We start from the raw sequence: 14,959 nt of genomic DNA on the forward strand, positions 1-14,959 counted from the left end.
CACACAGTTCCCTAATTACAGGCTGAGTGTAACAGATACACAGCTCAAACAGTACCCTAATTACAGGTGGAACATAACTGATACAGGGGTCACACGTTTCCTTAATTACAGGCAGAGTGTCACTGAGATAGAACTAACATAATTCCTTCACTAATGGCTGATTGTTACTGATACAGACTGTAAGGCAGCAATATTCTACTCGTTGTTTGAAAATACAGAACTTGAGTATTGTTGAGAAATGACATTTGTTGATGCCTTTTGTTCCTGCAAACATCAGGACAATTCACAAGAAATATCAAACTAAAAAGTAAATAACATCTTTTACTGTCAGACCGTGTTGACTCTAGTTCTAAAGAATGGTCATACTGAAGTTGAAATATTACCTCTGTTTCTCTCTCCAGAGATGCTGCCAAACCTGCTAAGTTCTTCCATCATTTTTTGTGTTTATTTCAGGTTTCCAGCATCGATGGCTTTTATGAAGAGAGTACTGTTTGCTTGGCAGGAAATATTGTTTTCCCTTTATGTGGGCATTTCTTGTGAGCTGTCCTGATGACTGCAGAGCAAAAAGCTTTGACAGAATGTATTGTTCTTCAGCAGTATTTCATAGAGTGAATATTTTGCCTTTAAATTTAGTGCAGCATCTATTTTCTGTTGGCCGTGTGTTAGTGCAGCTGTCTTGAGATCAGGTGCATGACGGTTCATGTTCCACTCCAGAAACTTGGGAACTGACTCAGGGCTGACATTGAGGGTGCTGAACTGATGGAGGTGCCATTCTGCTGCAAGACAATAAACTGAATTCCAGCCACTCCCCCAGGTGGGCCTTTAAGAATCCCCACCGTTAGTTGAGAAGGTGCAAGGAAAATCCTGGCCCATGATTATACTTCAAACAACATCTTAACTCAGAATGTCTGGTCATGTATTTTTGTGGGATCTTACTGTTCTCCATCTGGCTGTGTTCTAGCACACTTCAAAACAGTTTGCTGCAGAATGATATGGGATTTCCTGATGATGAGTAAGCTGCTACACAATATTTAAATTCATTCCAGAATTAAGAATGTGCTCCTTCCATTTTTGTTAATTCAAGTTATTTGTCCAAAATATCTTTTCTATGTGGCTTTCACTTAAAATAAAGCCCACTGACCATCCCTAGTCAATGGACGCACATCCTGCTCAATCAGACAGGAACCTCACTATGAGTATTGTTTTTGCGTAACGCTCCTTTTATTGTGTGGCTCAGTAAAATGAGATCAAGACCAATATTGAAATCTTTGCTCAGTGAGATCCTGTAATCTGTGAAATTCCACAATGACCACCATGGGAGGGGAGGGGTGGGGGTAGGGGGTGTAGTGGGAGTGGGAGGTGCCGACCATTGCATAGGTTACTGATCCCACAACAAGGCTACAATATTCCTAAAGATCCCTCAGTGCTTTTTAAACAACCAAGGAAATTCCTGCTCTGTCAGAGTTGTAAGATACTTTCCCACCATCATACTGTGCCTCTCCAAACCGGCACTCTGAGTGCATCACTCAATAACTAGATCTAATAGCTTGTCCAGCTCAGAAACATAGGCCAGGCTTTCATTTTGTTCCATTCATCTTAAAGCTAGGTGAAACTTACAGAAAGCAATCCAAAATGCTAATGAAGTGTTAGTCTGTATCACAAGGTGGGGGCAGGATGGGGGAATGAGTCAGGGTCACAGAGAGTTTCAGTTGGACAGAACCTCAATCAGTCCCCATCAACAATAACCGTGTTCAGTCCCTGGCACTGCAGCTCAGGAAGGATACATTAATTATGAGGACAAGTTGTGTAAACATAGCTTGCAGCCCTTTGACTATACTCAGTTGAGACGTAATTAAAATGTTAGAAGGATATGATAGGGTCAATGCAAAGAAACCTCTGATGAGGAGTCAGAGGAAGGTGACATAATCTTCAAATTCTGAGAGGGAAATCTGGAAGCATATTTTCACATTTGGAGCTCATTTCCTTAACAGCCTGTGGGTGTAGGAGGACATATGGAACTTTCAAGACTGTGGTGCATAGATTTTTGTTGCTTCAGGATTTTAAGGCACTTGGAGCAAAATTGAGTATGGGCTTATGGGGTACAGCTAAATAAGCTAATGAATTGTAGAATAGGCTGAATGGATTGAATGGACAACTCCTGATACCATAATCCATTCAAAATGAGACCAGCAGTCCGACTGGGCTGTATAAAGTGCTCAGAAGCCCCTGGTGTTACAGTTCACACTTGCTCTCTACGTTGTTATCTTTGTCCCAGCAATAAAGCAGCTCTCTCGACTGTGAATTGGGCGGGGTGCAGATGGGAACGCTTTGCTGCAATCTCAACAGCTCCTCACAGGGTACAATAAATAAAAGGAGACATGTCCACTTCAGTACTCAGAACTAAATAATCACTGGGTTGAAAAACTGACAGGGAAATCAAACTGTTCCTTTTAAAAGTGTCTTGTGCTCCTCTCCGAGTCTGTATTCCTTGTTTAATTTGTATATTGTTGAACCCTGAACTGAGCTTCCAATTTCACATCCTGTTCATCTTTAATACTGGCTATACTTATCTCTGTATATTGCTAATTTCAGTACCCCACCCTTAGATCATTTGCTACTAAGACCCACATCCTTACTTTAGTTATCTGCAGATACAACTTGTCTGGTTTGTTATTTTTAAGGCATCCATATTGTATCTTCTGTAATCTTACATACAAACTTAATAAGCCATTCAGCCCCTAGAGTCTGCTTTGTCATTCAGTATGATAATGGCTGATCTGATTGGAACCTCAAATCTACATTGTTGCCTTCCCCTAATAACCTTTTACCCATTGTTTAAAAAAAATCTATCTAGCTCTGCCTTTAAAATATTCCAGGATTCTGCATCCACTTCCTTTTCAGGAACAGAGTTTTAAAGACCAAAAACATAGGACCAGAATTAGGCCAGTTGGCCCATTGTGTCTACAACACCATTCAATCAGAGCTGATGTGTTTCTCAACCTCATTCTCTTGCTTTCTTCCTGTAGTCTCTGACTTGGCCTCCACAACCTTCTGTGGCAATGAGTTCTATAGATTCACCACCCTCTGACTGAGGAAATTCCTCATCTCAGTTCTAAAAGATCATCCCTTCATTTTGAACCCGTGCCCTTAGTTCCTAATCTCTCCTACTATTGGAAATGTCCATTCTATCCACACGTCTCAGTATTCTGTAAGTTTCAATGAGATCTTCCCTCATCCTTTTAAACTCCTTAAATACAGACCCATAATCCTCAACTACGCCTTATGTGAAAAACCCTTCATTCCCCAAATCATTCTTGTGAACCTCTTCTGGACCCCCTCCAAGGCCAGCACATCCTTTCTTAGATATGGGGCCCAAAACTGCTCTCAATATTCCAAATATAGTCTGACCAGAGCCTTATACAACTTTAGAAATATCCCTGTTCTTGTATACTAGCCCTCTCAAAATAAATTTTACCTTCCTAACTGCAAACTGAACCTGCATGTTAACTTTAAGAGAATTCCAAATTAAGACTCCTAAGTCCCTTTGTACTTCAGATTTCTGAAGACTTTCCCCCATTTCAAAATTAGTCTACCCCTCTATTCTTCCTACCAAGTGTATAACCTCATAATTTGCCACATTGCATTCCATCTGCCACTTCTTTGCCCACTCTGCTAGCTTGTCCACGTCCATCTGCAGCCTCCCCACATCCTCAACATCACCTGTCCCTCCATCTGTCTTGAAGAAGTTTGTGCTTATCCCACACTCTGCTTATGCCACATTAGCCTAAATCTGGTCAGGTTCCAATCGCCCTTCAGCCCTGTTCTACTGAATCGGATGCTGATTTAACAACACCTCTATTTAAGTTCTAATCTTTGTCTCCATATCGCTCCATGTTCTCATCACGCCTTATCCCTGTGGCCTCCCCTAGCTCTACAACCTTCAAAGATTTCTGTGAGCCTCTATTTCTGATCTCTTCTGCATTACTAATTTTAATTGCCTCATCATTGGTGGCCGTATTTTCAGTTGCCCAGGTTACAAGTTTGAGAATTCTCTCCCTTAAACATCCTTCCTTCTCTCTTTGCATCTCTCTACTGCCACCACTGCCCCCCTCCGTCCACCTCTCTCTCTCTCCCCTGTTTAGGTGCTGTTTTAAAGATACCTCTTTACCAAGTCTTTGGTCACCTATCCTATTATCCCCATTTGTGACTTGGTGTTAAGTTTAGTCTGATGGCATTCCTGTGAAGCATTCCTCTGTATTGTTTTACTACTTTCAAAGCGCTATATGAATTGAAATTGCTGCTGTTGCCAAGTGGTTATTTAAAGTCAAGTGAAAATCCTGTTCCTTCAGCAACATTTTATTAATTGTATGAAGAGCATATTTTGTTTAAAGACGGTTTATTCTTTAACTGAGTATTACAATGATGTGACAGACTTATCCAGGGATTTCATTGCTAATGGGATTTCCAGTTATAATGATGTTGTTTCCCTACAGACAATGACAAGAGCTGTTCGATCCTTAAGTTCAGCTCATTTAATCAACTCATGCTCCAGTGCTTCACCCTCAGTCATTTCAAACATTGTTTTGATGAAAGGTCAGGGAAAGGTAAGACTTGCTTTCTGTTATTTTTCTGAATAAAGAAAATACTTTGCTGTTAAATTTGAGCTGTTTAAGTTGTTGGAGATCAGGGTCCTCTTTAAAACTGAATCCTTTTCGTATTTCGTATTTAGTATTTACTGTGGTAGCCTGAGTGCTATCGATTTAAACCGATGTCTAGCATATGAAAACAAAGGAAAGGCTGTATGACTCATTGAGAGTTTAACTGATGACAAAGATTTGTTGGTGTCACACTATTATCGGTATTGTTTGGGAAAACAAGAAGTTTTTATTCTTAGAAAAAATGGAAAACTGACCCTCAGATGGAGGTGGGCAAGAGGGCAGCAGTCTCCCTGGCATCATAATAGCTGCCCATGGTCATTAGCTGAGAGGGTTTAGACAAGCGATAGACACAGCAGAGATGGCCTGCTCCTGAAATAAAGTATATTTGTAGGGAGGGGGAAAGTGAGAGAGCGAGAGTCCCAGGGGAATGAGACACCATCTTCTTGGGAGTTGAGCACGTTTTACTCTACATTAGCCTGAGGGAAGAACAAAAACTGTCAATAATAAAGTCTAATGCTGAAGATTGCAAGATATCTTAAAAGACCTAACAGTGGGTGAAGCCCATACTTTTTAAACAAAAGTGACTTGCGTTTTCACAACCAGCATGTGTCACTTTGAAGTACATTTTGAAATGTATCCATTGTGTTAAGTAGTAAATGGGGCACTTGCATTCAGCAGGCTCTCAAAAACAACTGTGTCTGTACTGGGAGTATTAAGGGGTGATTTTTATCTGTGGTCTAGTTTCTTTTCTTTAATTTGGCAATTAATTTGGCTATGACAGCATCTGTGAAAGAATATATAGGTTAGTGCAGGGTTACAGTGGCAGTTGGTTAAGAGCTCCAAGGTACCAGATGGGCAGAGTGCCAGGTGGGTAGGACTCTAGGGAACCAGGTGGGGAGGGTTCCTACATGGCAGGTGGGCTGCTTAGGATGTTTCTGGGTGGTGGGTCATTGGGTTGTCAGGTCTGGCGGAAAGAGTCAGGTGTAGGGTCTGGTGAGAGAGTTATGTTTTGTCTGGCAAAGAGGGCTTTGTCAGATCGGCAGGGAAAGGACTGGATATGGTCTGATGGAGTAGTGGTATTTCAGGTCCAGAGTTTCAACTTAGAGGTGAGGGAAGTTGACTCCTGTTTAAGAATCATACAATCATAGAATCCCTACAGTGTGGAAACAGGCCCAATGGCCCAACAAGTCCACAACGACACACAGAGCATCCCACCCAAACCTATCCCTCTATAACCCAACTAATCCCTGAACACTACGGGCAATTTAGCATGGCCAATCCACCTAGCCTGCACATCTGTGGGAGGAAACTGGAGCACCCAGAGGAAACCCCCGCAGACACGGGGAGAATGTGCAAACTCCACACAGTCACCTGAGGGTGGAATCGAACCCTGGTTCCTGGTGCTGTGAGACAGAAGAGCTAACCACTCAGCCACCGTGTTCCCGCAAGGTGGTATTTGGGGATGGAATCATGTTGATTTGGGGGTTCTGGTCAGGGTTGGTGGCTGTGAGAGTCATGGAGGGAGGATGCTGTTGACATGATGAGCCATTGGTTGGATGGTCAATTTAATAGCTATCCAAAAGAAGGTTTTTAATCCTCTAACTTTTTGTTGGTAACAGTTGGCTTAACCAAAGTGGAACCATCTGAATTCTCTGACTTTACTGCATTCTTTTGTTGAATCCAAACGCAGGGAAATTGGCTGTTGGAATCTTCAATTTCCCTGGCAATCCATGGGGTCAGCTGTGTCAGGGATTCCACAGGGTCCCAATACACAACTCTAATCACTGCTCAAGACAGAGTGTCTGGGTCATAAGTTATGAAGCAAAATAGGATCCCATTGCACCTGGTTTACAGTTCTGACATCAATGTAACAAGCTCCAATTTCATGTTTCAAAAATAATTTCATGTGTGACCACTTCTGAGATCTGACATGGTGGTGGAAGGATGCTAACATTATTAATGAATATTTCTGAGCATGTTCTACTGGCTAACTGAAGAATGTGATCTTCCAGGGACTAGGCTTCAGTGTGGTCGGAGGAAGAGACAGTGTTTATGGACCAATGGGTATTTTTGTAAAGACTATATACCCAGAAGGAACAGCAGCTGCTGATGGCAGACTGAGGGAAGGTATGTGACCTCCAGCGTAACAACTGGATTTGCTTGGGCGGTTCACTTGCATGAAACACAACAAAGAACTTTATTAGCAAACTATTGGTTATCGAATGCTTTCAGCATCTGTTTCTTTAATAGTATTTTTAGATATCAGATCCATGTAGGTATTGGGCAGGGCTTGTTAGTCCTTAGAATCTGGAGAAATTAAAAGCTAATGGTCAATTCACTGCATGCACATGATGAAGAAAAATCATTGGGACATGGAAAAAATTGTAATTTAAAATTTTTTTTTTATACTTAGTAAATAAAAGAAAAGTGGTATGTTGGCCTTCATACTGTAAGAATTCAAGTACAGTAGTAGAAATGTTTTGCTGAGATTACACCTTGAGTATTGTGAGCAATTTTGATCCCTTTTCTTTTATTCATTCATTGGATGAAGGCATCATTGGCTAGATCAGCATCTGTTGCCCATCCCAGAGGGCAGTTAAGAGTCAATCACATTGCTGTTGGTCTGGAATCACTTGTAGTTCAGACGAGGTTAAGTATGGAAGATTTCCTTCCCTCAAGGACATTAGTGAACCAGGTGGGTTTTACCCAACAATTGACAATGGTTTCATGGTTATCATTAGACTCTGAATTTAAATTTCACCATCTGCCATGATAGGATCTGCCTGTGACTGGGAATCTGAATGGAAGCATGTGAGGTGAGCCAGCTGCACAAGGGATACGAGATGTTGGAGGGAGGTCTTAGGCAAATAATATCTAAAGCTACTGACAGTCATAAACATTGAATCTGCTTCACAGCAATGCAGCTGTTACAGTGCAAATGCAAACTAAGTGATAAAAACAATGTGCAAGGGAGGCGCAGTTGTAGTATGGTGCACTGACCTCTACATCGCCGAGGCCAGACGAAAACTCTCCGACACCTCCTCCTACCGCCCCCTTGATCATGACCCCACCCCGAGCACCAAACCATCATCTCCCAAACCATCCACAACCTCATCACCTCAGGTGACCTCCCACCCACGGCCTCCAACCTCATCATTCCCCAACCTCGCACTGCCCGCTTCTATCTCCTTCCCAAAATCCACAAACCTGAATGCCCTGGTCGACCCATTGTCTCCGCCCGCTCCTGCCCCACCGAACTGATCTCCAACTATCTAGACTCCATTTTCTCTCCCATGGTCCAGGAACTCCCTACCTATGTCCGTGACACCACCCACGCCCTCCACCTCCTCCAGAACTTCCAATTCCCCGGTCCCCAACACCTCATCTTTACCATGGACGTCCAGTCCCTCTACACCTGCATTCCCCATGCAGATGGCCTTAAGGCCCTCCGCTTCTTCCTGTCCCGCAGGCCCGACCAGTCCCCCTCCACTGACACCCTCATCCGCTTAGCCGAACTCGTCCTCACCCTCAACAACTTCTCTTTCAATTCCTCCCACTTCCTACAGACAAAGGGGGTAGCCACGGGTACCCGCATGGGCCCAAGCTACGCCTGCCTCTTTGTAGGTTACGTGGAACAATCCCTCTTCTGTACCTACACCGGCCCTAAACCCCACCTCTTCCTCCATTACATTGATGACTGTGTCGGCGCTGCCTCGTGCTCCCACAAGGAGCTCGAACAGTTCATCCACTTCACTAACACCTTCCACCCCAACCTTAAGTTTACCTGGACCATCTCTAACACCTCTCTCCCCTTCCTGGACCTCTCTGTCTCCATATCGGGCAACCACCTAGAAACCGATATTCATTTCAAGCCCACCGACTCCCACAGCTACCTAGAATACTCCTCCTCCCACCCACCTCCCTGCAAAAATGCTATCCCCTATTCCCAATTCATTCGCCTCCGCCGCATCTGCTCCCAGGATGAGGCATTCCACTCCCATACATCTCAGTTGTCCTCGTTTTTCAAGGACCGTAACTTCCCCCCCTCAGTGGTCGAGAACGCCCTCAACCGTGTCTCCCGCATCTCCCGCAACTCATCCCTCACACCCCGTCCACGCAATAAGAACCAAAAAAGAATCTCCCTTATCCTCACGTACCACCCCACCAACCTCCGGATCCAACGCATCATCCTCCGACACTTCCGCCATCTGCAATCCGACCCCACCACCAAAGACATCTTTCCCTCCCCACCCTTATCTGCTTTCCGGAGGGACAACTCTCTCCGGGACTCCCTTGTCCGCTCCACACTCCCCTCCAGCTCCACCACACCCGGCACTTTTCCCTGCAACCGCAGGAAGTGCTACACCTGCCCCCATACCTCCTCCCTCACCCCCATCCCAGGCCCCAAGAAGACTTTCCACATCAAGCAGATGTTCACCTGCACATCTGCCAATGTGGTATACTGCATCCGCTGTGCCCGGTGTGGCCTCCTCTACATCGGGGAAACCAAGCGGAGACTCGGGGACCGCTTTGCAGAACACCTACGCTCGGTTCGCAATAAACAACTGCACCTCCCATTCGCGAACCATTTCAACTCCCCCTCCCATTCCTCAGACGACATGTCCATCCTGGGCCTCCTGCAGTACCACAACGATGCCACCCGAAGGTTGCAGGAACAGCAACTCATATTCCGCTTGGGAACCCTGCAGCCCAATGGTATCAATGTGGATTTCACAAGCTTCAAAATCTCCCCTCCCCCCACTGCATCCCAAAACCAGTCCAGCTCATCCCTGCCTCCCTAACCTGTTCTTCCTCCCACCTATCCCCTCCTCCCACCTCAAGCCGCACCTCCATCTCCTACCGACTAACCTCATCCCGCCCCCTTGACCTGTCCGTCCTCCCTGGACTGACCTATCCCCTCCCTAACTCCCCACCTACACTCACCTTTACTGGCCCCATCCCCGCCTCTTCGATCTGTATGTTTCCTCTCCACCTATCCTCTCCTCTATCCATCTTCTATCCGCCTCCCACTCTCTCCCTATTTATTTCAGAACCCCCTTCCCCTCCCCCTTTTCTGATGAAGGGCCTAGGCCCGAAACGTCAGCCTCTCTGCTCCTATGATGCTGCTTGGCCTGCTGTGTTCATCCAGCCCTGCACCTTATTGTCTCTGTGCAATTGAGAAAGCTCCCTGGGTCAAACACATCTCCACGTAGAAGTTGTTATTTTGAGTTGGAAGATCTCAAGCACACAATAATTGGCTAGAACATCCCATGGAAGGGAAAGATCAGTTCCTGGTCACTGTTCAGGAACACATGTTAGACAGAGGGTGATTGAATTAAAAGCATAAAAAATACAAACAGCCTACCCTGCCATTAATACAATCGTGGCTGATCCAATACTCCTCATGACCATTTCCTGCCTTACCCACTAACCTTTGATTCACCTTCTGATAAGACCATAAAAATGATAAGACAAGGATAGTAAGAACAATATCTGCCTTTGCTCTGATGCTCCTCTCAGTTCACTCACACTGAAGTGGTCACCTACATGCAGGATTAAAGGTCAAAATAGAGCTCTTGAACTTTAAATCTTCATGGTGGTGAATAATTAACTCACTGGAGGAAGAGACTCCAAAAACATCCCCATCCCCAATGTTGGAAGAGCCCAGAATATCCGTGAAAAGGATAAGGCTGAAGCATTCATGACAATCTTCAACCAGAATTGTTGAGTGAATGATCCATCTCAGACTCCTCCAGTGATTCCCAGCATCACAGTCGTACCAGTCTTCAGTCAATTCAATTCACTTCACATGAAGTCAAGAAAGGTTGTAGATAATGCAAAGGCTATGGGTCCTGACAATTCTCCGGCAATAGTACTAAAGACTTGTGCTGCAGAATTTGCCGCTCCCTTAGCCAAGCTGTTCTAGTACAGTTACAACGCCGGTATCTATCTAACAATTTGGAAAATTGCCCAAATATGTTCTGTACACAAAAAACAGGACAAATCCAACTAGGCCAATTACCACCCCCACCCCCCACTATCCCCCCCCCCCGCCCCCCCCCCGCCCCAACCGCCACTCCCCATTAGTCTACCCTCAATCATCAGTAAAGTGATGGAAGGTGTCATCAACAGTGCTATCAAGCAGCACCTGCTCAGTGAAACCCAGTTCGGTTTCCACCAGGGCCACTCTGCTCCTGACCTCATTACAGCCTTGGTTCAAATATAACCAAAAGAGCTGAAATCCAGAGGTGAGATGAAAACAACTGTCCTTGACATCAAGACCACATTTGACCAAGTAGAGCATCAAGGAGCCCTAGTAAAACTGGAGTCAATGAGAATTGGGGTAAAATTCTCCACTGGTTGGAGTCATAAAGGAAAATAGTTGTTGTTGTTGGAGGTCAGTCTCACATTTGCACCACACAAATAAAATCTAACCATTGCCCCTGACATTCAATGTGTTACCAATGCGGAACTCCCCAATATCAATACCCTGGGGATTACCATTAACCAGAAACTGAACTGGACTAACCATATAAATGTCAATCCCCTTAAATCTGGGTGAGGAATGATTTGCAATGATAGCATAATGTTCATCACCATTCACAACTCCTTAAACACTGAAACAGTTCAGATCCAAATGCAGCAAGATCTGCACAATATCCAGACTTGAGCTGACATGTGGCAAGTAACATTCGCATCACACAAATGCCAAGAAATGACCATCACCAATAACAGACACTTTAACCACTGCCCCTTGGAATTCAATGATGTTACCATCACTGAATCTCCCATGATCAACATCTTGGGGGTTACCATTGACCAGAAATTGAAATGGACTAGCCATATAAATACAGTGGCTACAAGAACAGGTCAGAGGCTAGGAATGCTGCAGTGAGTAACTCACCTCCTGATTCCCCAAACTGTGTCCACCGTTTACAAAGCACAAGTTAGGAATGTGATGGAATACTCCCATTTGCCTGGATCTGTCCATGTACACTCAAGAAGCTTGATCCATCCAGGACAAAGTAGTCTCCTTTACCACATCCACTAACATCCAGTCCCCCTATCATTGACGCACAGTAGCAATGGTTTGTACCATATAAAAGATACTCTGCAGATATTTACCAAAGTCCCTTAGACAGCATCTTCCAAACTCACAATCACTTTCATCGAGAAGGAGAAGGGCAGCAGATACATAGGAACACCACCACCTGAAAGTTCCCTTCCAAGCAATTCACTCCCATTGGAAATGTATCGCTGTTTCTTCAATGGTACTGTGGACTCATTGTACATCAAATGGACTGCAACAGTTTAAGAAGGCAGCTCACCACCACCTTCTGAGGAACAATTCAGGGTGGGTGGTAAATGTTGGCCCAGCCAGCAATGCCTACATCCTATGAATGAATAAGAAAAAAAGAACCAGCACCTCAGGAGCGGAGGGAGTACTGCAGGGTGGGGAAAGGAACTGTGACTCGGAGTGTTATTAGGTGACTTTCAGCTGTGTGCATTACCCTGTCCAATTTCCCTTTCCCTCAAGCTGGGCTTCAAAGGCACTTACCGAGGAGCTTCCTCTCCTCTCCCAGGAACACTAAGGTATCTTCGTCCATAGGTGAAAGCCAGTTCCTCTCATTGGCTGAGATTATCTTATTTGTTGACAGGATGTGAGTGTTAGTAACCAGGCCACTATTTATTGCCCATTCAGCAATTAAGTCAACCATATTACTTTGGATCTTAAGTCACATGTAGGCCAGGGTAGGGATGGCAGACTTCCTTCTCTAAAGAGCTTAAGTGAACCAGACAGGGTTTCATAAATGACATTATGGATCACCATTGCCTAGTTTTCTTCTCTGGAATTTTTTCGGATTCAGATTTCACCATCTGCCATGGTAAGATTCGAACCTATTTCCTTGCATTGGCCTGCATCTGTAGGTTACCCAACCAATGATATTACCAGTATCTCCTTCATTACATTATTAAACAGCAGTCATACCAAAATCATGTCCTTCATGAGTTCCTACCTCCTACCTCTGAAACATCTTCCAGTCCAATAATTCTCTGAGAACTCTTTGATCTCCATCATTGTCCTCTGATGTGAGCCTCCCTACCCACAACTTTCTTTGCCCCACTACTGGAGGTTGAATTCTTCAGGAATCTAAGTCCCAAACTTTGTAAATCCCTTCAGAAAAAACATGGGATGGAATTTTGTGTCCTCTCCCTGATTCGTTCGATGATGGAAATTCATGTAATTAAACAGGAGAGCAATGAGGGGTTTGTCCCACTTCCTTCCTACCTCTGCCCCAATTAAGGCAGTGGCAGACAGGCCTATAGACAATCTTTCTCACGCTTCTGCCAATGAAGGCCATTAGGTGATGTCCTTGGTATAACCCAATGTGGGTCAGAGGCTTGTGTAAGGTTCCTTACAGGCTTGTGTGATGCGGCTCCCCTATCCCAACAAGGGACCTCATATCAGGAAGATGACGACCGCTCCTTGAGAGCTACATTCCCTCTAATTTTCTTTTTACTGCGCACACATCTAAGGTCTGTGCAATGCAGCAATGGGGAATTCAATGCGTCGGTTTTGTGCTCATGCAGCTTCGAGGGAATGTTGGCTGGGAAACAAGACCTGACCTTGCTGCCTGACATCCGCTATAAACTATCACCACCCCCACAAACCCTCTTCACCGCTACCCCTACAACCTCCCTGTCACTCCAACAGCCTCCATCATAACCCAACCCTCTCCTCAACCATTACTCACATTTGGCCTAGGCCTAGTGTTGGTCCTGGTCCAGGGCTGTGTGTGGCTGTAGAAGCAGGAGCGCGCCCATCCCACCAGCAGCACTGTTGGTTGGTTGACGGCACAAGACTGGCAAGCAGGACTCCTGCTTGTAGGACTTTGGTGTCTGTTTGGGGCTGCTGGCTTGTAAAGTGCCTGAGTACAATAAGCGGTGCCTAGCCTTCTTTATGAGAGGCAACCTCCCTGATCCATCACCAATTAAAAAGGCCCCAAAGTGGCCAATTAAAAAACACATAAAAGGGCCTCATCCAACTGACAGGAAAGGAAATTAGCAGCTTTCCTTACTGCCGGGAGTGACTCTATTTGCTGCAGACTATGGGGTTGGGTAGGGTTGGGGGAATGGGGTAGGGTTGGCCATCTGGGGTACGGATGGAGGCCAAGGCAGGGGAACAATCCACCTGCCCTTTCCACTGACACCTGGAGCAATGTTGCCACTTCTTTATTTTTCTAGCTCGATCTGTTTTGTTTTAAGCCTTGTCTATGTTTCTTGTTCAAAATCTAGGTCTTTTTTCACAAGACCCTGTTACATTTATGTTTATTCATTTAATCTGGAGCAAATCTACGCACTTGAACTTTAGATTTCAAAATTTCTGCATTATTGCTGTTGACTAAAATTGTTCTGTCCCATGGCGATGATGCTGAAGCTGCATAAAATGGTTTTGTTATTGGATTCAGTGCCCAGGCCCAATGCATGTGCATGCCCAGGCAGCTATGCCAGTTTGGTTTGGAAATTAAGTTAACTCTTGTTACATTCATGGAGGCTTTTTCACAAGACGTTAAAAACATAAAAGTATAGATGTAAAAGCGTGGTGTTATATTTTACTTGTTTGTGTGATATTGTTCAAAAAAACAACTTGGATTACTTCTTAATATTATAGTCAGTCATATAATATGACAATATAAAAATGATAAATGTCTAGGGATAGCCGAGGTTAAAACTGTGTATGTTTCTCCAGGTTTTATTGAAGGCATTGTCTAGGTTTTTCCCAAAATGTATAGTGGCAACATTGCCCCAAGCCACATCACTCAATGACCTCAGTCCTAAATCTGCTCCCCGTTATTTTGAGGCTATGCCCCCTAGTTTTGCCCGGCAATGGAAACAACCTCCCTGTTTCTACCTTATGTATTCCCTTCATAATTTTATATTTTTCTGTAAGACCTCCCCTCATTCTTCAAAATTCCAATGAGTATAATTGCAGTCCACTCAATCTCTCCTCATAAGCCAACTCTCTCAACTCTGGAATCAACCTAGTGAACCTCCTTTGCATCCCCTCCAGTGCCAATACATCCTTTCTCAAGTAAGAAGATCAAAATTGTACACAGTTCTCCAGGTGTGGCCTGATCTACACCTAGAGCACATTCACTGCTGAAAGAAGAGAAACAAAACAAGGAAAGAAAAAGAAACAAAGAGGTTCAGCTGTAAGAAGACAGAGGGTAGTGGTTGATGGGAAATGTTCAGCCTGGAGTTCAGTTACTAGTGGTGTACCTCAAGGATCTGTTTTGGGG

At 44.6% G+C, this 14,959-nt stretch overlaps 1 protein-coding gene across 1 annotated transcript in view; it reads left to right on the forward strand.

Annotated features, from left to right (window-relative positions):
- The window catches only part of il16 (interleukin 16), a 68,701-nt gene that overhangs the window by 264 nt on the left and 53,478 nt on the right, over positions 1 to 14,959 (forward strand). Inside the window, exons 2-3 of the mRNA XM_048616025.1 lie at positions 4,494 to 4,604; positions 6,671 to 6,785. Coding sequence (XP_048471982.1) covers positions 4,497 to 4,604; positions 6,671 to 6,785 — 223 coding nt within the window. The 5' untranslated portion in view covers positions 4,494 to 4,496. The remainder of the gene's footprint in view (positions 1 to 4,493; positions 4,605 to 6,670; positions 6,786 to 14,959) is intronic.

The sequence above is a fragment of the Rhincodon typus genome, chromosome 33, assembly GCF_021869965.1.
Source record: "Rhincodon typus isolate 14 chromosome 33, sRhiTyp1.1, whole genome shotgun sequence".
Taxonomy (NCBI): domain Eukaryota; kingdom Metazoa; phylum Chordata; class Chondrichthyes; order Orectolobiformes; family Rhincodontidae; genus Rhincodon; species Rhincodon typus.